The 20,285-nt window shown below is 38.7% G+C and overlaps 1 protein-coding gene across 4 annotated transcripts; it reads right to left on the bottom strand.

The window, feature by feature from the left end:
• Positions 1 to 1,277: 1,277 nt before the first annotated feature.
• stk39 (serine threonine kinase 39) lies at positions 1,278 to 18,655 on the bottom strand. 4 transcript variants are annotated; one of them, XM_026376609.1, is made up of 19 exons: positions 18,461 to 18,655; positions 16,920 to 17,032; positions 16,564 to 16,672; positions 16,181 to 16,319; positions 15,797 to 15,852; positions 15,087 to 15,196; positions 14,752 to 14,853; positions 14,240 to 14,373; positions 14,046 to 14,094; positions 13,242 to 13,307; positions 11,237 to 11,308; positions 9,894 to 10,016; positions 9,242 to 9,271; positions 8,785 to 8,841; positions 8,156 to 8,217; positions 4,588 to 4,640; positions 4,366 to 4,434; positions 4,157 to 4,221; positions 1,278 to 2,050 (listed from the first exon to the last, which is right to left on the bottom strand). In XM_026376609.1, the coding sequence occupies exons 1-19, from the start codon at positions 18,564 to 18,566 to the stop codon at positions 1,976 to 1,978; spliced, it is 1,590 nt and encodes a 529-aa protein (XP_026232394.1). In that variant the 5' UTR covers positions 18,567 to 18,655; the 3' UTR covers positions 1,278 to 1,975. The 4 variants fall into 4 exon arrangements, with proteins under 4 accessions (XP_026232394.1, XP_026232397.1, XP_026232396.1 ...); XM_026376612.1 differs by lacking the exon at positions 18,461 to 18,655 and adding an exon at positions 18,195 to 18,443; XM_026376611.1 differs by lacking the exon at positions 18,461 to 18,655 and adding an exon at positions 17,122 to 17,253.
• Positions 18,656 to 20,285: the final 1,630 nt, after the last annotated feature.

The raw sequence follows: 20,285 nt of genomic DNA, 5'->3' as shown, positions 1-20,285 counted from the left end.
GTATGAGTTAAACTGTAGCCATTAAAAACTGGATGTAATATCTAATGTACTGGATATCAGTGATTACTGAACTACTGCTACAGATATAGAAAAAATGTTGTTTCTCAGAAAATGTGGCTGTCATAGGCCAAAAGTTTTGTTTTTTCAATACATTTTGTAGTATTATAAACTAATGTGACAGTTACTGTGAAGGCATCTATCCCACCAGGGGTTGTTGTTATATACTTTATGTTTTTTATATTAAAAAACAAATACTTGAATAATTAAAATGATATTACTGATTTTACTTGTTGCCTGTTTCTAGTTCCCTCAGTTATGGATTTAAGTTGAGAGTTTATTTGCATATGGTCACCACTTAAGAAGGGTTTTCTTCTTCTCTTTCAATTTAAACAGTAGTATCCATGCACTGTTTGGTAGCATTAGCTACCATAACCTACTGTTCACACCAGATCAGATAAGGCTGTGACTGTGTATTAAATCAAAGTCCATGCTGGTGACTTGAAAGTCGATTTCCTAAGTCAAAATCCTAATCCATTGAACACACCACACCATTTTTTAAATAATAGCAATTCTTTATTTGTTGCACCTCGTCAGAAATTTGACATGAGCTGATTACAGAGGGAACAGGGGTAAAATGCTGAAATGGTACACATACTGTACATAGAAAACAAAATAAATTACTTCATAAAATAAAGAATTTAGTAGAAGTTAATATTTACCACCTCAATACTTAAAAATAATTTAGAGCTACTGGACTTGTTTGAACAAAGAAATGGCTCATCACACTTTCAGTAGATGTCTTTTGGTTTCATCCTCACATGCACTGTGACACAGTACATTTAGTAATTACTCTACCTTTTTCTTTTTTGAAGGAGGGGGGGGGGGCAAATATTGTGTAGTGCAGCAGGACAGAGCAAGAAAATTTAACTGCTGTGGTTCTGTCTCTTAGCCTGGCATCAGAAAACACATTAACCATGGAGTGGATCCCGTAAGTACGGGTTCCATTACGTTTTATGTATCTGGTGACGCAAGCACGCAAGTCAGCTCGTCTCCAGGGGCTAAGCGTGTGCTTGTCTGCTCGTCTCATTAAGATACTTAACTTGGATCATTGCTGGAGTAATACGTTTGTGAAATGGAAATCAGCAGGTTCTTCTCTTTGAGTGGTCTCGTTCTCTGACTACTTTCTTAGGCACAGAAATGAACAAGGCACCTCTAGCATAGTGAAGCATTAACACTGTTGAGAGCAGCAAAATATACACAGTAGCATCCAGGTCTCGTTTTTTTTTTTTTTTTTTTTTTTTTTGGGCTGCACACTCAAGCAAATGGTTCCCTTCTTGTCAATGTAAAACAAGTCTTGACACAGAAAAGCAATTCATTCTCTTTTCAGACATTCACTATGTTTTTGTGAAAATGTGCTTTTTTACCTCCATAATCCTACATTCTGACACAGGCCTTAGATAAACCTCAACAACGAGTGGGTTTGTGACACACGAGTCAAAACAAATTTGTTTTCACCGGGGCAGCAAAACAGCGAGCGAGGAAAAATAACTGTCTCATTTCAATAAATAATGAGAGTTTTGTTGAACAAAGAGGTAATGTGAAGTATTATAACAATGAGTAAAACAAAAAATAAATAACACATTCAAAGCTACATCTTTATCACCTTCTTTCACCACCTGAGAACATCGTTGGGTACCTGGGCTGTATCCTGATCCCGATCTGCGCGCTGGACGGTGGAATGTTTTTAAGGGCAGTGAGCAGGGAATTCTGTGCTAAGGTGGCGTAGCTGGGGTGGTGGCACTGCTTGGCCTCAGAGAAGGTTAGAAGGAGTGAGGGAACAGCAAGGAGCGAGAGTGAGGTTTCAGGGGAAAGGTGCTGGGAAAGATGCTGGAGGAAGTGGTGATGTGTTCGTCAGTCTGTCTGCCCGCCCTGAACTCTCTTCCCTGCCTCACCTGCTTCAGGCGCTCAAAGTGCATCAGGTAACACTTAACTGTGCAAAGCCGATCAGCTTCACCTCGTCCGGGACCTCTGTGTCGTCGCAGCTGGAAGCCTGAGCAGGAAGAAACGGAGAGCAAGAGACATCAAGAGGGTCGGCGGGGCTAAACCGCAACGTGACACTCATCTCCGTCACCGCAACTAATCCTGCAATATCTCTACAACAGCTTTAGTGTAAAACCCTGGATTAACCCGGCATTTTAAACACTGCAAGTTAGTGAGCTTATTATTTCCCATAGAAGTATTATCCTCAGAACTATTTAATTGAACATACATTTAACAACAGACACATAAAAGAACAAAAGAAACTAATGTGAACTTCAGTTCATTTATTAATTAAGAATGTGATTCAGGTCCAACAGCTCTGGTCTTTCACAGTTCGTTTTTAAAATAGTGTGCCTTCAACTTTAAGGCAACAGTTTGGGGAAAATGCAAGTTAGGTCGTATCTGCTACTTACAGTATTGGCTGATTGTGAGCAAATCCCTGCAGCCAGGTTTTGAAATCTGATGCATATTAATTAATGCTAGTAGTTTCAAGTTCAACAATCACATATGGGTACATACATGGACATTTACTAACCATGTTTGGATGTCTACATGCTATTTTGCATATAATCCCAAAACTGAACAGTTCCCGGTGACTAAAGTACAGGACCTCCACCAAATTTTGAGGTTGCTCAGATGCTATTCACATTGGCCATTTGCATTTAGACTTGCCAGTTCTCTCTCTGAACAACAGAGTTTTTTTTTTAGTTTTTTTCTTCATTCCACTTTTCTCAAGATGAGTCAGAGTGTGAATGGGTGATCTAACCAAATGGCCTGCAGCAATCCACACTTTGATTGAAGAGAGAGAGAGACATCTCTCTGGGGGTCTGGCGGTTCTTTCACTGTCTGATAAACATGGTGGGACTGATTTTAAAAGCGATCCGTTTTTGTGAGCTCACAGACTCTATAGTGACCTCTTGTTCTGTTAAGTCATAAAGCTGCTCTAGTGCCACCCACACTATAAATTGTCACCCTAAAATGTTATGAATTGCTCCCCTAGCGAGGGTAATTATTCTCACTCCCTGGGTTTTTGTGACACTGCGCTCGTAACTCTTCATTTAGAAAGTGAAGGCTGAACGACCACAGGGATTTTTACACTGCCTGCGGTGAAGCAGTGTTAACATATGGAAATGTAAGCATGCCTATATATACACACATACACTATTTTTCCTGTGGTGCCGTCACTGCGACTGTCCAAAAATATCCACCTGCAGCAGTTGTAGGTGAGCCAAACATGACATAAAGTTACACATATTCAACTAATATGCAATTAGCCTTGATCTTGATTAGTCTGGATCATAAGCAGACATCATATGAATATTTTTATACTTTAAACAAGCAACTGAAAAAGAAACTATCAAGCACACAAATTAACAGCTCTGAGCAGTTTCATTTATAATTTTAACAAGGTTCAGTCGTGAGTGAAAGCAGCAGAAAAAGAAAACGCCGCTGCTTTGTCTGAAAACTGTGTTTGACCTTCAGTATTTACTCCAGAAGATGAAGAGATAGAGTTAGAACACAAAAATTAAAACTAATAAAGCAAAGCATTTATTTAAGACTTGTTTTCCTGATACAGACTTGTTCAGTTGTAAAAATATATATTTTACATGGCTTTAATAATTTTAATGTAGGTTTCCCGTCGGCTAAATGTGCACTGTGCAGCAGTCTTACAAAGATCAAATGAAAATAGATATTTCATCATACGCTGTATCGGCAAATTCTAAAGGTTGAAAAAATGGAGGCAAAAATTAAACCAGACGATGCCTTTTTATCTTACATTGGATAAGGAGCTAGTTTAAAACTATATAAATATGGTAATGGCATACATACTATTTACATTTGCATTTAGACAGGCAAGGTTCATGTGTAAAAAAAAAGTTCTTATCCTGATTAAGACTGTTAAACCTTGAGTCACTTTCCACATCTTTAAATAATTTCTTTGTCTCACTTATTGGAAAACTACACGCAACAGATGGTTGGTTCGTGCTGAAGCTGTTTGTCCGTGGCCTTGCTAATAACTCGAGCTCTCACATTTCTCACTGAACCTTTCATCAACAAGCTGTTTATGACAAGACACCGTTGGGAATGACAAACCCCGTTTCATCTTGAAACTCACCAGCTTGAAGGTCAATACTTTGTAGGTAGTTGGGTCATCTACAATCTTCTGAAGGTTGGCAGCAACTGTGACAGACAGTACAAAGGCAACTTACCATAAAAAAGAAAGCAAACACGGTTTACAATATTCAGAGTAAACATCTGGACGACACCAGAATAAACTGTGCATTCAAACTACACATTTTACCAGAATAAAGAGGTGCAACATACCAACAACAACATCATGGCCGTTGACCAGCCCAGCGGAGAACAGCTCCTGGGAAACGCCATCCGCAGTATCTTGTGAAAGAATAACATGACAAAGATTGGGCCAATATTCCACTTGCCACTCATCTTTACAAACGCTGCCACTGCAGACGTGTGTGTACTGTATGTGGGAACACTCTAACAAACTAAATAGCACATTCAAATCCATTAAGCCTAAACTCTTACCTCTCCCAGGAGTGAATTCAAACCGGATGTCATTTAGCTCCTTTCTAGAGTTCCTGAAAGCAGAGACAAGCAGATGTGACTGCACAAGTAGTACCCAAAAAGTCATGTTTAAATTTGTCAAAGCTCCCTTTTAACTAGGGCAGGGACATGACTGAGCTGCAGAACATTAGGAAACAAGCAGGAGACCAGGGCTGCGGCAGAAACGAAAATGACGTCTTTGATGAGGTGATGATAAGGTGGGCAAGCAGCACAGCTGGCATATTAACGTTGTGGGGCCATATCAGTGAGCTTACGGATGACAACGAGGGTGAAATTGTTATCTTTAAACCTGGACTGATCGATTCGTTTAGTCACTTGGGGGGTGGTGAAACAAACTAGAAACAAAACATTGACACATCACCTCATAAAGCTGATGACCAGACCGCTATTGACTTTCCTTTTAGCTCCTGCAAGAAATATCTGGCACTTTAACGACTAAATGCTTCACTCTGTGCACCAGCTAGTTGGACAGGTAGCACATAGTGAGAGCAAAGAGACTAAACCCAAAACAGTACAACTGGCTTTATTTTTGCATCATTTGAAGTGAAGGTAGAAATGGTAGAAGATTTATTTCGTTTGTAGTAATAAATCAAAGTGACAGTCCACATATAGTTATATTAGATGAGTTCCATAAACACACACACAGCCAAAGCCAAAGACTGAATGAGTTACTTCTAGCAAGACTATATAAAATAATACGAGTAAGTGTTTTCCCGGTAGTGGAAGCAGATGGGATATATTGCCAAAGCTGTCGAGACAACATATATGTCAGAAGATTATAACTGTGCCCAAACAACATGTGCCAAAAATCTGCCTTCTCCCTTTATAAACCACAGTAGGTGTTTGGAAAACATATTTGTCTCCATGTGGGCCGAGTCATATATAGTACACTAATCACTGCGATGACGTATACCTTTTTAAACACCTCTCTGTAGATTTAATCTTCCCACAGTTCAACAGCATCGCAATTAGCATTTCACCCACCTACAGCCTTTGTATTTATGAAACATTGTGAAGTAACTTGTGACTGAGATGACTGTGTAATCCCACTTGACAAAGGCATTATTTTACCAGGCTGGTTTACCACTACTAAAGAAAAGATGATGATTTTAGAGAAATGCATTCAAATCATTTGGTTTGTCTCTCTATCACAGAAAATTCTACACACTATGAGGTCAAAGCCCACAAACAAGTTTGTTAATTAGTATGCAGCGATTATGAACATATATGACAAATACAGTCAATAAACAGCAGCAGGTACCGTATCTGAAGAATGAGCAAAGCATTGAATACAATCACCTCTGTGCTGTTATTTATATATGATGGATCCAGGTTTGACAAAAAAAAACTAAAATGTACTGGAAACTAATTTACTAGGGTCTCATCATTTGCAAGACGATGCCTAGAGGCAACAATGTCACATTCATGTAGCTCCACATATGTCTGTCTGCTTCCAGGTAACCTTTATAAATAACTTAAAAACACAAACACACACACACACACACAGATGGTAATATCACCTAAGACCTAAACTGCTCAGTGAAATCAATCTCCATCAGTGCTATTTTAGATATTTGAGCCCTAGTGACATTGCACCAAAACCCATATTATGCAAGTCTTAACTTTAAACTGCTGACAATGCTATCCTCAGGAGACCTCACTGTGTCTTTGTTAAAAAAAAATAAAAAAAAAGTTGAATGAGTTCCAAGCTAAATGTTGACAAAAATCCAATCATGCTGCTTCTGTTCCCCCGTCACTGCAACTGAGGGGATCACATTACCATAAACTCATGGTAATCAGCTGTAACTCCCTCATTAGTCGAGAGAGGAGACCAATTAGAGGTTTATTTAGCACTATCAAATGCTATTTCATTCTTGTAATTTTTAGCATCATAATTTCCAGAACATCTATAGGTTAGCACAAAATTGTATTTGACAGCTGACAAGATCCGTGTTTTTTAATTTTCATTCATTTATATAAGCAAATGCAATTTGTCTGCTTTACACTGACATTCCAAGACAAATCCTTCACTTAATATACTTACATACACTGCCTCGTTTGTGGGCTCATGCTATTTATGAATGCCATATACTGTGTGTCTCTTTTTTTCTGCTCCTAAACACAGAAACACAGCCAAAGAAAATATGAATCCATCATCTCGTCTTATAATACCTTCTGTGCTGACTCGCTTAAAATAACAGCCAGATGCTTCTTAACAACAACAAAAAAAGTGTTCCTAGTCCAAAACTCCCATTCTTGCAGCTACATCAAATGTATTGTCATGTTCTGTTAAGTATGTGCTACATAGTTTATGAAATGTAAAACATAATACAAAAATCCTATTGTTAACAAATCTGCCATGTTATATTAAAGAGCATAGCAAACGAGAGGGCATAGGGAGACATCTTGGTAATCTAGCTGGGCGTATAAGAACATTTTAAATTTGTAAAAAAAAATCTGTGAAAAAGTCCATTAAGCTTTTGGACTTAAATTCAAGATGGCATCCATCACACGTCAGTATCTCTACTACTGAATATTCTACCTAACACGGCAGATAGACAACCTGACAGCCTAATGCTGTGATCACATTAAACACAGTGGATACATTTCTCTGCTCTCTGTTACCAGAATAGCACCATTTTACAAAGTAAAAAGAGCTGCAGCGAAAGCTCACGAATGTTGCGGAGCTGGAAAATCCATAGATGAAACAAAAGTGCATAAATGGTGAAAGCGAAGAATAGAAAATATCCTAACCATCAAATCATCCTCTATTTATTTTCATCTCCAGTGTAGAGTAGTGACGGCTCACCAGCCACCTAACAGTTTGCAGTCTCCTGTTGCATCCAGACTGCCTTTGTTAGCAACCAGAGATAGAAACGGTTTTCTGTGCTATGCTGGATGCCAAGGGATGGACCTTCAGAAGCCTGTTCAACCAAGAGTGTGCTGTGCAACCAGCTTCATTGTGGAGCTACAAGCAGAGTCTCAACTGTCCAAATATGCACTGCCATCTGTCTGTTGCTGCATCCTCTTATAGTGTCCTGCCTCTTTCTCTTTCTGTGAGTAGCAGCGAGAGACAATAATCCATTTACAAATAATGTAGTTTGTAATTTGCCTTTCATTTATAAAATGCTAAAGTCAAGGAGGAATCTACATCATAATTCCACGGCTGAACCTCAAGCCTCCACTCTGTCATTACATTCATAAAAATACGTGGCTTAATACAGCAGGAGACAGGGGCGCTGCAAGTGCAGACAATCTATGGGAGAAAAGCAGATTGTGGAGTACAGCCAGAGAACCAATGGAGTGTAACACTCTTCCTCCCTACGACATGGCCAGTGAGACAAAATGAGATGAAGGGACCCATGGTAATGCCCTCTACAGCAGGCACAAATCATTATGTCAATTAGTAGCCTGCATTTTAAGCGAAAAAGGCAAATGATGAGGAACTTAGAAATGTTGCATTCATCTTTAAATCCACTTCAGCTTTCACTCCAGGGAAACGTGCCAAAGATCTTCACATCTGTCTCACCTTAGCCGTAGTACCATGTTCACAGCACCTTGAATGAAGGATGTTTCCTCAAACGGTTCAACCTGTACAAGATTAGATAGCGATTCTGGTAACTGTAATATGAACATACAGTTTGAAAAAATGTCTGACATTTGTTAGAGGTGCAGGAAAAGTTGGAGGGGAAAACAGAAAGGAACAATACATTGAGGTATACTGTGTGAGCCCATCAACGTTATCAATACAATATTATAAATGAGTTATTTGTAAAGCAAAACACTGACATTAGGGCCACGAGATGACTGTTGAGTAGCTGTGACTTAATTCCTGACAGGAGCACACAACTACACCTCAAACGGCTTTGGCTCATTTTCAAAATGATACAAAGGCAGAGCGTCTTTAGATGAAATACACCCAGGCACTGAGCTGGCCTGTCAAGCAGACAGCCATTTAACTCTGAGTTATTACTGCTGAGAACATCCATCCAGGAGACCAGCTTTCGTAAATGTACACACTCTCCCAACACGTGTCCAGGCTGACATCTACATATACAGTATGCACACACATAAATATACACAAGCACACACTGACAATCACTGTAGCATCAAGGTCACTGAATCATGACAAATTAGTGCTGCTGCTGAATCCCTCACCTGGGGATGCTGAATAGACAACCCTTCAATAGGGACATTGTTGGCATTCTCCTCATTCTAGGAGGAACAATGAAGAAACAGAGGAACAGAGGCAATAATTGTGCAAATGCTATTACATCCTTGGTAAATATCAAACTAGGAGCTAATCTTACACAAACAACACAGCAAAGTCAATTTAAAACAGTCAATGAAGTGGCTGGTTTCGTCAGAGATTTGAAAACAGGTGTGCGGTGAAATAAACATTCATCACTGAGTTTATGATTCTTATACAAGCTTCAGCCCAAGTAGGCTAATTTATAGGATTTCCAAAAATGTGTCCCCTGCCAAGTTATGGAACTGTACAGCAGCAATAAATGCTAACGATTGTGTGTCTATGACAACTTGTCTCTTCACCAAAAACACATTTATGGTTTTAATTGCATGTTAAATTGGCGTATGAGAGGAAGAGCCAACTTACATCTTTGGCCTCATCTTTGATCCTTCGTGACTGGAGAGAAAAATCAAACACACATATATACATTTTCATATTTATAGGTACCGATTGATTTTAGTTTTTCATGTACACTCTTTATGTAATTTCCACAACTGATTCTCTATGTTCAAAATGAAATTGCTGATAGGAAACACAGCCATTGATGCCAACTTAAATCATCAAATGATTGGTTATTAGATATTATTACTGCATCATACATTAAAGCACGATATATTTATCAAAGGGCCTTTGATCATAGCTGTCTACTGACTCCTGCCTCAAATCCTAGCAGCTATCTTCTGCCTCATTACAGCGACCTCATGACAGGCTCTCTTAGAGATAAGCCATCTGCTTTCCAAAAAAATAATTAATCAGGGACAGACGGAATGTACAGGGTCAGAGACAGAGGGGAAGTTACATAACAGCTCCAATTACAGGTTGGACATTACATGCAACAACAATGACAAACACCTTAGTAACTGTAGAGGATTCATTTTCATGTTCCAGCTGTTGTTTTAGTTGAATCAAATAAATAATGTTGAAGATGTGTTATCGAAGTTATTACCAATACACTTGTGAATATTTCAAGATATAAAAATTAGAGAATAGATGCAGCTGAGGCTCAAATCTTACCCACCCTGCCCTGATTCACTGCTGCCTTGCCCTCCTCGCTGCCCTCGTCCAGCTCATCATCGCTCCACTCCCAGTCACCATCCTCCGTCTTGTGCAGATGACCACTGGAGCCTGGGACTCTCCTCACCTGGATCATTACAACACACAGTCAACACACCAAATGTTTTTTACATTATTTATATGCGTACACATAGGTACATCATGCTTTACCCATGATTCTATTCGATTCTACAATCAGCCTTTAGATTAGAGCAGTAGTTCTTTGAGTACTGGACTTACTGTGATGAGTAAAAGTACAGGAAGTGTATTGTTACCACTATGAAACAAATAAAAATAACAGTTTTTATATTGTTTCCTTCATCTTACAACATCTTATTCCTAGTGGCGTTATAACTCTTCATTTTGCTTTATAATTGTTTTTTTATTTCACAAAATCAAAATATCTCATTAAAGCTTGTTTCAATATAGCATCAAACATTGTTATACTGAAATAATAAGGAACTGTGTGTTGATAATATGTTTACGTTAAGTTGATCAGGAGATGTCACTGCATCTCCTGTTATTAAACATGCAGTATATCTTCAAATATACAATAGTGACATGAAAAATATATTTTACAGTAGTTTAGTTCAGTAGTCGGTAATTTTGGATCTCACTTAATAATTAATCATTGTTTAAAATGTTTCATGGTTCAACTGTTATAATTTTACTAAAGACTGATTACTTACTAATCAGTCTATAAATTAGCACATATACAAAAAAATCTTTGACAGACTGGTGCATCAGATAAGTTAGTTAATGGTGCATGAATAAATGAGTAAGACAAAAAAAAACTAACCAAGCATGATTGCCTGACAAAGGCCTTTCAGGCTGAAACAGTGGGAGCTTGGAAGGTTTAATGTATGAATGTCAGTGCACTAGTTTGAAAAAAATTGTTCAGTACTCCAATAGCCTAATGTTGCTTATAATCAAGTTTAGCAGGCACAGCCTGGGTACAGCACAATCAGTACAGAACACTGCAACAGAAACTCATATGCAACATAAGAGATATCCATAATGATTCAAACTTAGCTGAACACTTAGCTGTACTTATAAAACTGCAAATGTAACAAGCATAACAAAGCACATAGGTACAGCAGAGTCATACGTCAATCCTACACCATTTTTACAGCTCTACAGTCTGAAAAGGCATTTAAGACAAGCAACACACGACTAGTCTAACAGTGTGGGTTAAAATATGAGAGCACCAAAGTGTTACAGAGACAGCACACAAAACTATAAGCCACTGCCACCAGGGTCAATTAAAGTCCCCAGCTCTAGACAAGGTCAAAGTTAAAGAAGCTCTACCCTTCTGGTGGTGTCAGGTTTATATTCCAAAGCTGACACAGAACCAAGGCTCCCACAGTTCTGCTCAGGGCCCTTGAGCAAAACAGACAAAGATCAATGCACTCAGCAGCCATACATGATCACCCATCTAACATGAACATACACACGACAACACTTCAAACGAATGCACAAATGTGCAGCTGACAAAAATCACCCACTGGAAATGGACAAAAAAAAAATGTATATGAATAGAAACAGAAAAGCAGAAAATGAAATACTGTGGCACGTCAGCATTTGCTTGGAAAAATGCAGAACTGAGTTAGTATTTTATCCACTTCTGTGCAGTGGACCATACATCTGAACTCAATATCAATCCTTTTCTTTTTTCCCACTTTTGATTATCTAACAAATCAATAAGACCAGCCTACGTTCTTGGCTGTAGGCCACTAATGTCTTATCTATCAGCAATGAAGCCTCCAATTTTCTTTTTCAGAAACTCTATTATGTGTGTGTTGCTGCCCTCTGCTGGTTCTCTACCTACATTTACCTACTGTTTATGCTGAATGACTCTGCATGTGATGGTTGTTATCTTTCTTTTAACAAAGCATGTAAGAAAAAAAAGTTCTCTCTTACTATGTTTCTCTTTACATTAGATTAATTGTTCATTTATATATTACTTTATTTCTGCCATCCCCTTTTTACTGGAAAATGTTCAAGGGGAAGTTACAGTTCACCGAATCAAGAGATGGTTGAGTACAGAGAAGAGCTAAACGAGAAGGTCTGGTAATAACGGGACAAAAGAATTACGAGGGTGTGGCCACTGTGGTCTTGACATAGAGAGGTCACATCATCTAGAGGTGACAATGTTTCTGCAGTAATGCTTGTCTATGCAATCCCTGGGTAACATTTGCTGAGTGTAAAATCTACATGACTCTGCAAATCAGCAAAGAATAACAAGGACACTGGCTCAGTGGATAATACATTTCATGCACCAAAAGTATCAAGTGAATAAGACATGACGAGGCACGAACAGTATACACTGAAATATTGTCTGTTTTACACTTTGAACAGGAATCAGCAAATTAAAACAAAATCTGTTAAATACAGTTCTTGACTTGTTGTGCATTTTCAATGTGGGATCAAGTAGTTCCACAGGATAAATAGCATTAATAGGCTATTTATCTTTCTAAATACAGTAGAACATTTAGATTCAACCTTGCACTATCTGTGTTTGAGATGACAGTAAATAAAGCCCAAATAGTAGTGGCTGTACTACATTGTACTCACAAAGCTTAATGTCGAAAACCCATATACCTATTCATTGTAGCAACAGGTAGCTCATCATGCATAGTTGGGACTTTAAAGTTACAGTCTGCAGATAATAGGCACCAACAAACCTCTATAAACCCACGCCACTCCCACCATCAGTAGCCTCCCCCTTTATTGACACCCTGCACTGAGAGTTAGAGTCATACACAGTAGCAGCCCTTCTATCCACTGTGTCCTACATTTACTCTGCACCATGCCAGTCAATTTCCAGCCCTCCACTCAGTCACACTACCTTGCAGCAGTGGCTCTCTATACCCAGTTCTGTCCTGGTCATCCAGGCAGACTGATATGTCAAGCCCAGCTGTGCCTGAAAATTGTACATCCTTCTTTTAAACTGTGACCTGTGAGCAAAGAAGCGAGCGAACTGAACAGTTATTTAGTTCTTCCTTGAACCTGACGTTAACAATTCTGGTTATCTTTAGCATAACACATGCAGAGTTGCACTGGAAAGCCTGGCACAAATTCATCCGTATCGTTCTGACTCTGCAGTGGCCCATATTTATATGTTACATAATCTAACAGTTCAGGCACAAAGTGTTTGAGGTGCCGACGACTGTGACGAGTGTGCAGCTTGTGCTGACTGTAAACGTAACACTGGTTCAAAGAGATGCTTCTGTCATCCCAGCCCTCTGTGATAATTTGTTAGTGTTGAGTCAACAACTGCGTTATTTCACAGGAAACATTTGTGTAAACCTACCTTCTTGGATCGCTGGGAAATCTTTGGTGCACGAGACAAAAGCTTTTCAACCAGATATTCTTTGTTCTGCAAGAGACAAAGAAACAAAATATTAATCGAAAGTAATTGATAACGAGCAACAAAAAGCCAATTAACCAGGTAAACAAAAAGAAAAAAAAAGAAAACACCTTAACATCCTACATTGCATTAATAATATTAACATTATTCCTAAAACTCAGACCTTTAGGTCCAGAACATGATGCAGCTTTTTGAATAATTAGACTATTAAATGTCTAGATATTCAAAGCCACTGAGTTACAAAGAAAGCAACAACAAAAATCCAACTTAATGCTGGGGTCTCAGTCAAGATTAATTAAATAGTCCAAGCACAGAGATGGATATGGAATTAAATTGTGCAACAATTAAGGCTGAACCTAAATATCTGGGTATCCGTTCGTTGGATAGGTATTTGGTTTTCAATTTTGATATTTGGATATTCTATCTCTCTCTTTTCTTTTACTTAATGTAAGATATGAATTCATTTTAATTTCATTATTAAGAAGTAGAAATACATCTCAGCCAAAGTGATAAAGACATAAGCTGTGCAGGAACACTTTAAAGTGACACAATGAAAAGTGAACCGCTGTCATTTAAAAACGGCCACAGTGGCACACTTGCATGGTGGAAACAAAACAGTGTTCTCTACCCTAAACTGGCATTTTGCAGCCAAACACTGTCTTTGCATACCAGCAATTTTTTAGTCTCCAAGTATGTATTAACAGAAAAACAGTAACATATCAGGCGTAATTGAGTTGAAAGAAATACCTTGGCCTTCTGGAAGAATTTACACTTCAAAAGCTCTGCAGCTGCAGGCCTAGAGTTAAAGAGAAGTACAATTGCTGAAAGCATGTCACCACACAGCAGACACTGAATATTAATGGCGTGCTCGTTATTAATCACACATCGCATCAGCTCTCCTCACTGAAATATTTGCTTGACATATGAAATGTGGAGCTAACCTTTTGATTGGATCCTTCTGAAGGCACATCGTTATAAGCTTTCTAAATGATTTTCCATATTTTTTTATCAATTCCTTGTCCTCTACACCAGTGTCTAGAGTGGGCGGATCATTCTGTAGGGTGAGCATTAAAACCTGAAAAGACAGGAAAAACTGTCAAAACTGCCCACATACTGCAGCAGCAGCACAAATATTGAAGATAAGAAAAGGAACTCAAAGACACTGAGAAAGAAATGTTATGGAAAATAAAAGCAACAGGTTCATTAGATAAAAACAACTGTCCTTGTGATTTGACTGGGCTCCTAATTAAAACAGTAAGTTAAATGAGTTCTCCCTGCATGCTTTTCTGGCTAAGGGTCAAACTTTTTCACAAACAAGTTGCTTTATGAGAAAGTTTAATGAGAGTTTATGGGCACTGCTGTCTTCTTTTCTCAGTCAGTGTTGATGAAAGCTACAAGTGTAGGACACCACACTGATTAACCAACAACCAGCAATAACGTACAGAAAACGTACCTTCATAGGAGGGTAGCGGTGATAGGGTGCAGAGCCTGTTGCTAACTCTATGGCAGTAATACCAAAACTCCATATATCTGCTTTGAAATCGTAGCCTCGAACCTGCGGGTACAAAACAGTAAATTGCACAATAAATTGCAACATCAAATGCACTTGAGTTAATATTGAGTGATTCCTGTGATTAACGTGACAAAACTCCATAAGCAAACAGTACTGCATCAAGAAATGAATCAGCACCATGTGCAGCAGAAGCAGGCTCAAATACATCTTCAGTGAGATATAACACACAGGACATAAACAGGAGCTGACGTTTGTATGCAGAGACATAGACTCGCCTGTTCCATCACCTCCGGCGCCATCCAGCATGGTGTGCCAACAAAGGTCTTTCGTACCTTGTTTCTAGTCATATCCCCCCCTGTGGCAAGGAAGGCGCTTACTCCAAAATCTGTAAATGTAGATAAATACTGCACAATAAATAACTAATATAGAGAAAAACGTGTACATGTTGAATGTGTATGATAAAATTAACATGGCTGTAGTCGGTGTTTTTTGCAAACATAGAACAATGAAATGTGGGTAATTTAATGTTTTAAATCCTCTGTTAAAACAAGTTTGTGACAGATAACTGAGGACTGTAAGGATAATCAATATCGAAGAACAGAAAGCAAAGACTTAGCTCAGCTGATGTGTTATATTTAGAATTTTAAATCTCAACGGCTTGTTGCTGTTTACTTCTGATGTGAATAAAGAATCTCTTCCTCCTCCCTTCTATGATAAGCTGGTCACTGATCGCTATTGTTAGAAATAGTACATTCAAAGAAGCTAATGTGTAAATAGTCAATAGGTTTGATCAAATCGTTTCACAGCTGACATTTTGTAAAAGCAGCAAAAAGCACAGTTGTTGCTAACAACTTTGTTTACGATTACGGTGAAAGCAAGGACTCATTACCATTCTTCATTCATTCATACAACCTGTAGATTAAACTCTGTTGTATAGGCGTAAGAGACTGTGACACGTGCGACATCAGCACCGTGTTCCACCCACCTGCAATCTGAACAGATCCATCTTCTCCCAACAGTATGTTCCCAGCTTTCACATCCCTGAGGTGGACAAAGCACAGAGTCAAACATCATCAAAGTCATGTGGAGCAGCATTGATTCTCCTGATAATGTGAATGGGTCCCACAGGGCTGATATAGGTTTAAGCCTCGTTTTCAATGACCTTGAAATCCAGGAACTTCACAGAACACAATAACCGCACCACAGGTCAATAAATACAAGTACATAAATGGTTTAATTTTCGATTTGCTAATCATTTTAGTCATTTGTTTCACTCTTTTATCCAGCGAACCTTAGAATGGTTTGACTCTCTTACTTTTTTTATAAATTATTTTTAAAATTAACAACAAATTAAAATGAAAAGTGTCACCGGTGAATCTGTCCATTTCTGTGCAGATAGTCGAGGCCTTCCAGCACTTCTTTTAATATTGTAGCAATAATGGGCTCATCTAGAGCTCGGTTTTTGTCCTCTTCTTTGTTTATGTGCTTAATTATATCCAGCATAGAACCTGAATTAGACACCAGAAAACCAAAATCAGCAAGTTTATTTTAACACATATCGGAGCACAACATAAATTGCTATTTCACCATTCAACATAACTACTGTATAAGTGAGTCATAAGCTGCCTACATGTCACCTAGCTGTCAGCAAGTCAAAGCACATAAGAGGACATTTAGCATAATCTCATTTACTTAACATTAATGTATTATTAAATCAAAGGCAGGATTTAGTTCCACGCAGGTAAAGCTTACCACCACTCAGAAGCTTCATGACTAACCAAAGTTCATCCTTCACGACAAAGGAGGTGTAGTAGGTGACAATATTGGGATGGTTGCACTGGCTCATTGCCTGGATTTCTTTCTACAATGCAAGAACATAACAAATACTGGACATTTCACTTTTAATCATAAATGATGTTTCTTTTTTCATGTAAGCAAGAAGCTTACAGTAAATGATCTAATAATAAATGGATTAATACATGCTTAATTTTCAGATGACAAAGAATAACAGTGATATGGATTAGAGGTAGTAGCAGTAAGGAATTAGAGAGAGATACATAAATACTCTGTGCACGTTCTGAGACCGCAACACAATTTACACTACTCACCAATAGCTCATCCATGCTAGTCTGGCATTTTTCCAGGTTGATTCTTTTTATGGCCACACGCTCCTGTCTGGGGGTACAGAGGGCTGCCTGCACCACAGCTGTGGCCCCACTGCCTGGAATCACAACCACAACAGAGCAATGACAAAGTAGACAGGAGCGAAGAGGGACACGGAGCAGACACAGCTGGACAACAACGCTTTACCTCAACATCACTCGATGGGCTCTGTGGCCTTTGTCTGCCCTGTTCCTCTTGTGTTTCTGTGTTTACACTGTGATATTCATCTTCCCTATGAAAATCAAGCCACGAAGCAGTGAAGTTGTACTCAGCAAGGTACACGGCATACTGCTCGCCAAATGTTTGCGGAAGATAAGGAGCAGCAGAGAACACATGAGATCTGACTGTTTATCAGTCGACTGTGAGAACAGAGAGGGGGCTCATGAACTCATCTGTCAGCAGCACACAGCTGTGGTGCTATTTTTTATGCGATATGACTTGTCAGCTCATCTGCACAGTACATGCACGTGCTAAAAATACCCAGGCAACTTCCTTTTACATGTTTTCACTAGATTTGATATTCCCTTTGTTTTTATTTAGTCATTAGGAATTTTAAACACATATAACTATAATGTTGTGTTTCCAAAACATAATAACATGCATAATACACAGACAGCGTTATATATTTCTTCCTTTGTTCTAAATATACAAACAAGAGCCTGTGTATGTGATATTTTTAGCGTTTGGCATTTGTAGGCTTTAGTGCAGAAACAATTAATCAATCGATTTTGTTTAGTTTTGTTTTAGACCGAGAATACTTTGGAAACCTTTACCTTGTGCATGACTTTTGGGCTGTACTTTATTAAAAACATTTAACTAAATGTAAGCCAAATGTTCAGCGGAAACAATACCCAACACATTAATCAATAATGGAGGAAATGACCAATTCTAACCCCGAGTCTCTTACTTACATAGGTCTTTATTAATATTATTATTATTATTATTATTATTATTATTATTATTATTATTATTATTATTATCTATATGATTACTGTGACGGGTAAAAGTTGTTTTTATAACGTTGCCCACTTCACAGGCACCATAACTTCTGTTAACACTCTGCAGCCTTAACACAGCCACAGCGTCTGTGACTCATTAAAGTCTGTTATCATCATCATCATCATCACCACCACCATCATCATCATCATCATCAGGACAGTGATTGCTAATTAACCGTACACGTGCCATAAACTAGTGTGATCAGAGCTGGTCTCTATTACCTGAGACACTAAAAACACGCCTGGGAAGTCAACCGTTTTCAATCCGGTGCTGATAAACCTGCATTTCAACTGATCCTGCCTCGCCTGAGTCACGGACACCTCTGCTGTAGACATCCTCTGTTAACATCCGCATTGCAAAGCTTTGCAGGAGGTGACTGCACATGAAAAAGCCGGTAGGCCCTCGTCGTCATCCACAACTGAGAAGTCTCCGCAACTTGCCTTTCCGTGTGAAATATACAAAGTCCACCACGTCTCCGGGTACTAACCTATAACTTCCTGCAGCTCGTACGACTCCCTGGTAATTGGCCAGCTGGCTGTCAGCGCTGGTTGCGGCTGCTGGACAGGAGCCGGAGATTCGCCTTGATCCGCCATGATGATGATGATGATGATGCTGCGCTAGCAGCTCCTCTCAAACGCAGACGAACAGACACGCACAGCGAGAGAGAGAGGGAGGGAGGGGGGGGGGAGTCAAATTTGACCTCACCTCCTCGGTACAAGTGTCAGCTGGCTGCGACCATAGATGCAAATACGCCTAGATGCTATATCCGGCTTCTGAAAGGCGCCTATTTCGCCGCCATGTTGCTGCGGGGTTGTAACCGCTTAGCTTCCTATATCCCAATAATTAATGTTACTTTTAAGCTGTCCAAAAATTGACTGACTAAAATAATGTGACTTCACATTAAAATGTTATTAAGTAAAGTAGATATATTTTACTACAAATGTAATTTTGAAAAACTATTTGTGAGGCATGAGATTTTATTTTTTTTTCAATTTCTCGTCTCTCGAAGGTCATCTTCAGTATTTACTACATTTTTAAATATTATTGTCATGATATATAAAAAGTGGTATGTAAATATGCATGAAAGTATAGGCTACTGTCATAAATACATGTCCAGCATCTGTAACAAACCGAACAGATAAATAAGCGACTTCTAATAATAATTGTGGCTAAACCTCCTGATATTATAAACACACATGCATCCCGTACCAATATGACTTCTGCTTTAACGCATCACCACGATGAGCAGCAGAGGGTCCATCCTTATCTACGTGTGTATTTCTATGGGCAGCTGCTGCAGAGTAACGATGGTCGACCGGTAGGGATGAGCATAACCCGGAAAATAACGGACCACACGTAATGTGAGCGCACACACACACACACACACACACACACACAGTGCCAGTCACACTGGAAGATCATGCCTAAATCTAAATAAATGTATCATCAGTTTATTAATTTATCATGTCAGACGACTGCCAGACTACTGAGCTGCAATTCAGTTGTTTAAATTAAAAAATGTTATTGCTAGGACATGATATAGGAACAAATCACGAAACGCTGACTGATTTTATCAGATTAAATGAATTAGTGTGACACTGACACGTCTTTGACGACTTATTTGAATGACATGCGTGTACCCGCAGTAGAAGTGATGCTGCTAACTCTGACCAGTAGATGGCGCCATCACATCGCTCCAATGAGCAGACTAAATACACAGAATGTAAATTTAAACATCAACAGATTAATTAACCATTATTATTATTATATTTTATTATTACCTATTGGTTTTAAATCAAATAGCCCTGATTCCATAGTATATGTAGATATACTATGGGATATATATATTAATTTAATATCTTTAAATTTTAACTGTTGTTACAGATAATTGGTAATACAAAAATATGTGTTGTTTTTTTGTTGTTGTTTATTTTTAGTTTTTGAAGTGTTGACAGCGGATTAATGAGTCTTGGAAATACGCATAATAATATCTATAATGATATTCTGCTAATCACATCACCTGGCATAAAGGTTACGTAGTGTTTATTTTACAATATAACTTATTTATAATTTGAATAAACCAATAAATAAATGTAAATGGGATGTAATAAATAACAGCTACCACTTTTAATGAAATGAACGAAAGTGGTAGCTTCCTGTGACCCTACAGAAGAAGCAGTGTGGGCTCATGGATGGATGGATGACTGCATTGAGGCTGTCAGTAGGTGGCACAGTTTACCAAGCATCGTTTGGCCTCAGCGCCTATCGCTTCATTGTTGCCATATTATTTGCGCTCACGTTTCCCTGTTTTA

Source organism: Anabas testudineus, chromosome 21, assembly GCF_900324465.2.
Source record: "Anabas testudineus chromosome 21, fAnaTes1.2, whole genome shotgun sequence".
Lineage (NCBI taxonomy): Eukaryota > Metazoa > Chordata > Actinopteri > Anabantiformes > Anabantidae > Anabas > Anabas testudineus.
Note: the sequence above shows the minus strand (reverse complement) of the source record. Positions and strands in the feature narration are given on the sequence as shown.

Excerpts from the sequence above, each read along its gene's own strand:
- stk39 (XM_026376609.1), bottom strand. The coding sequence starts at position 18,566 with ATGGCGGATCAAGGCGAATCTCCGGCTCCTGTCCAGCAGCCGCAACCA. Across the intron at positions 16,320-16,563 it reads CATGAAGCTTCTGAGTGGTG|GTTCTATGCTGGATATAATT; the intron begins GTAAGCTTTACC and ends TGTCTAATTCAG. Across the intron at positions 11,309-13,241 it reads TTTCCCAGCGATCCAAGAAG|GGCCCTGAGCAGAACTGTGG; the intron begins GTAGGTTTACAC and ends GTTTTGCTCAAG.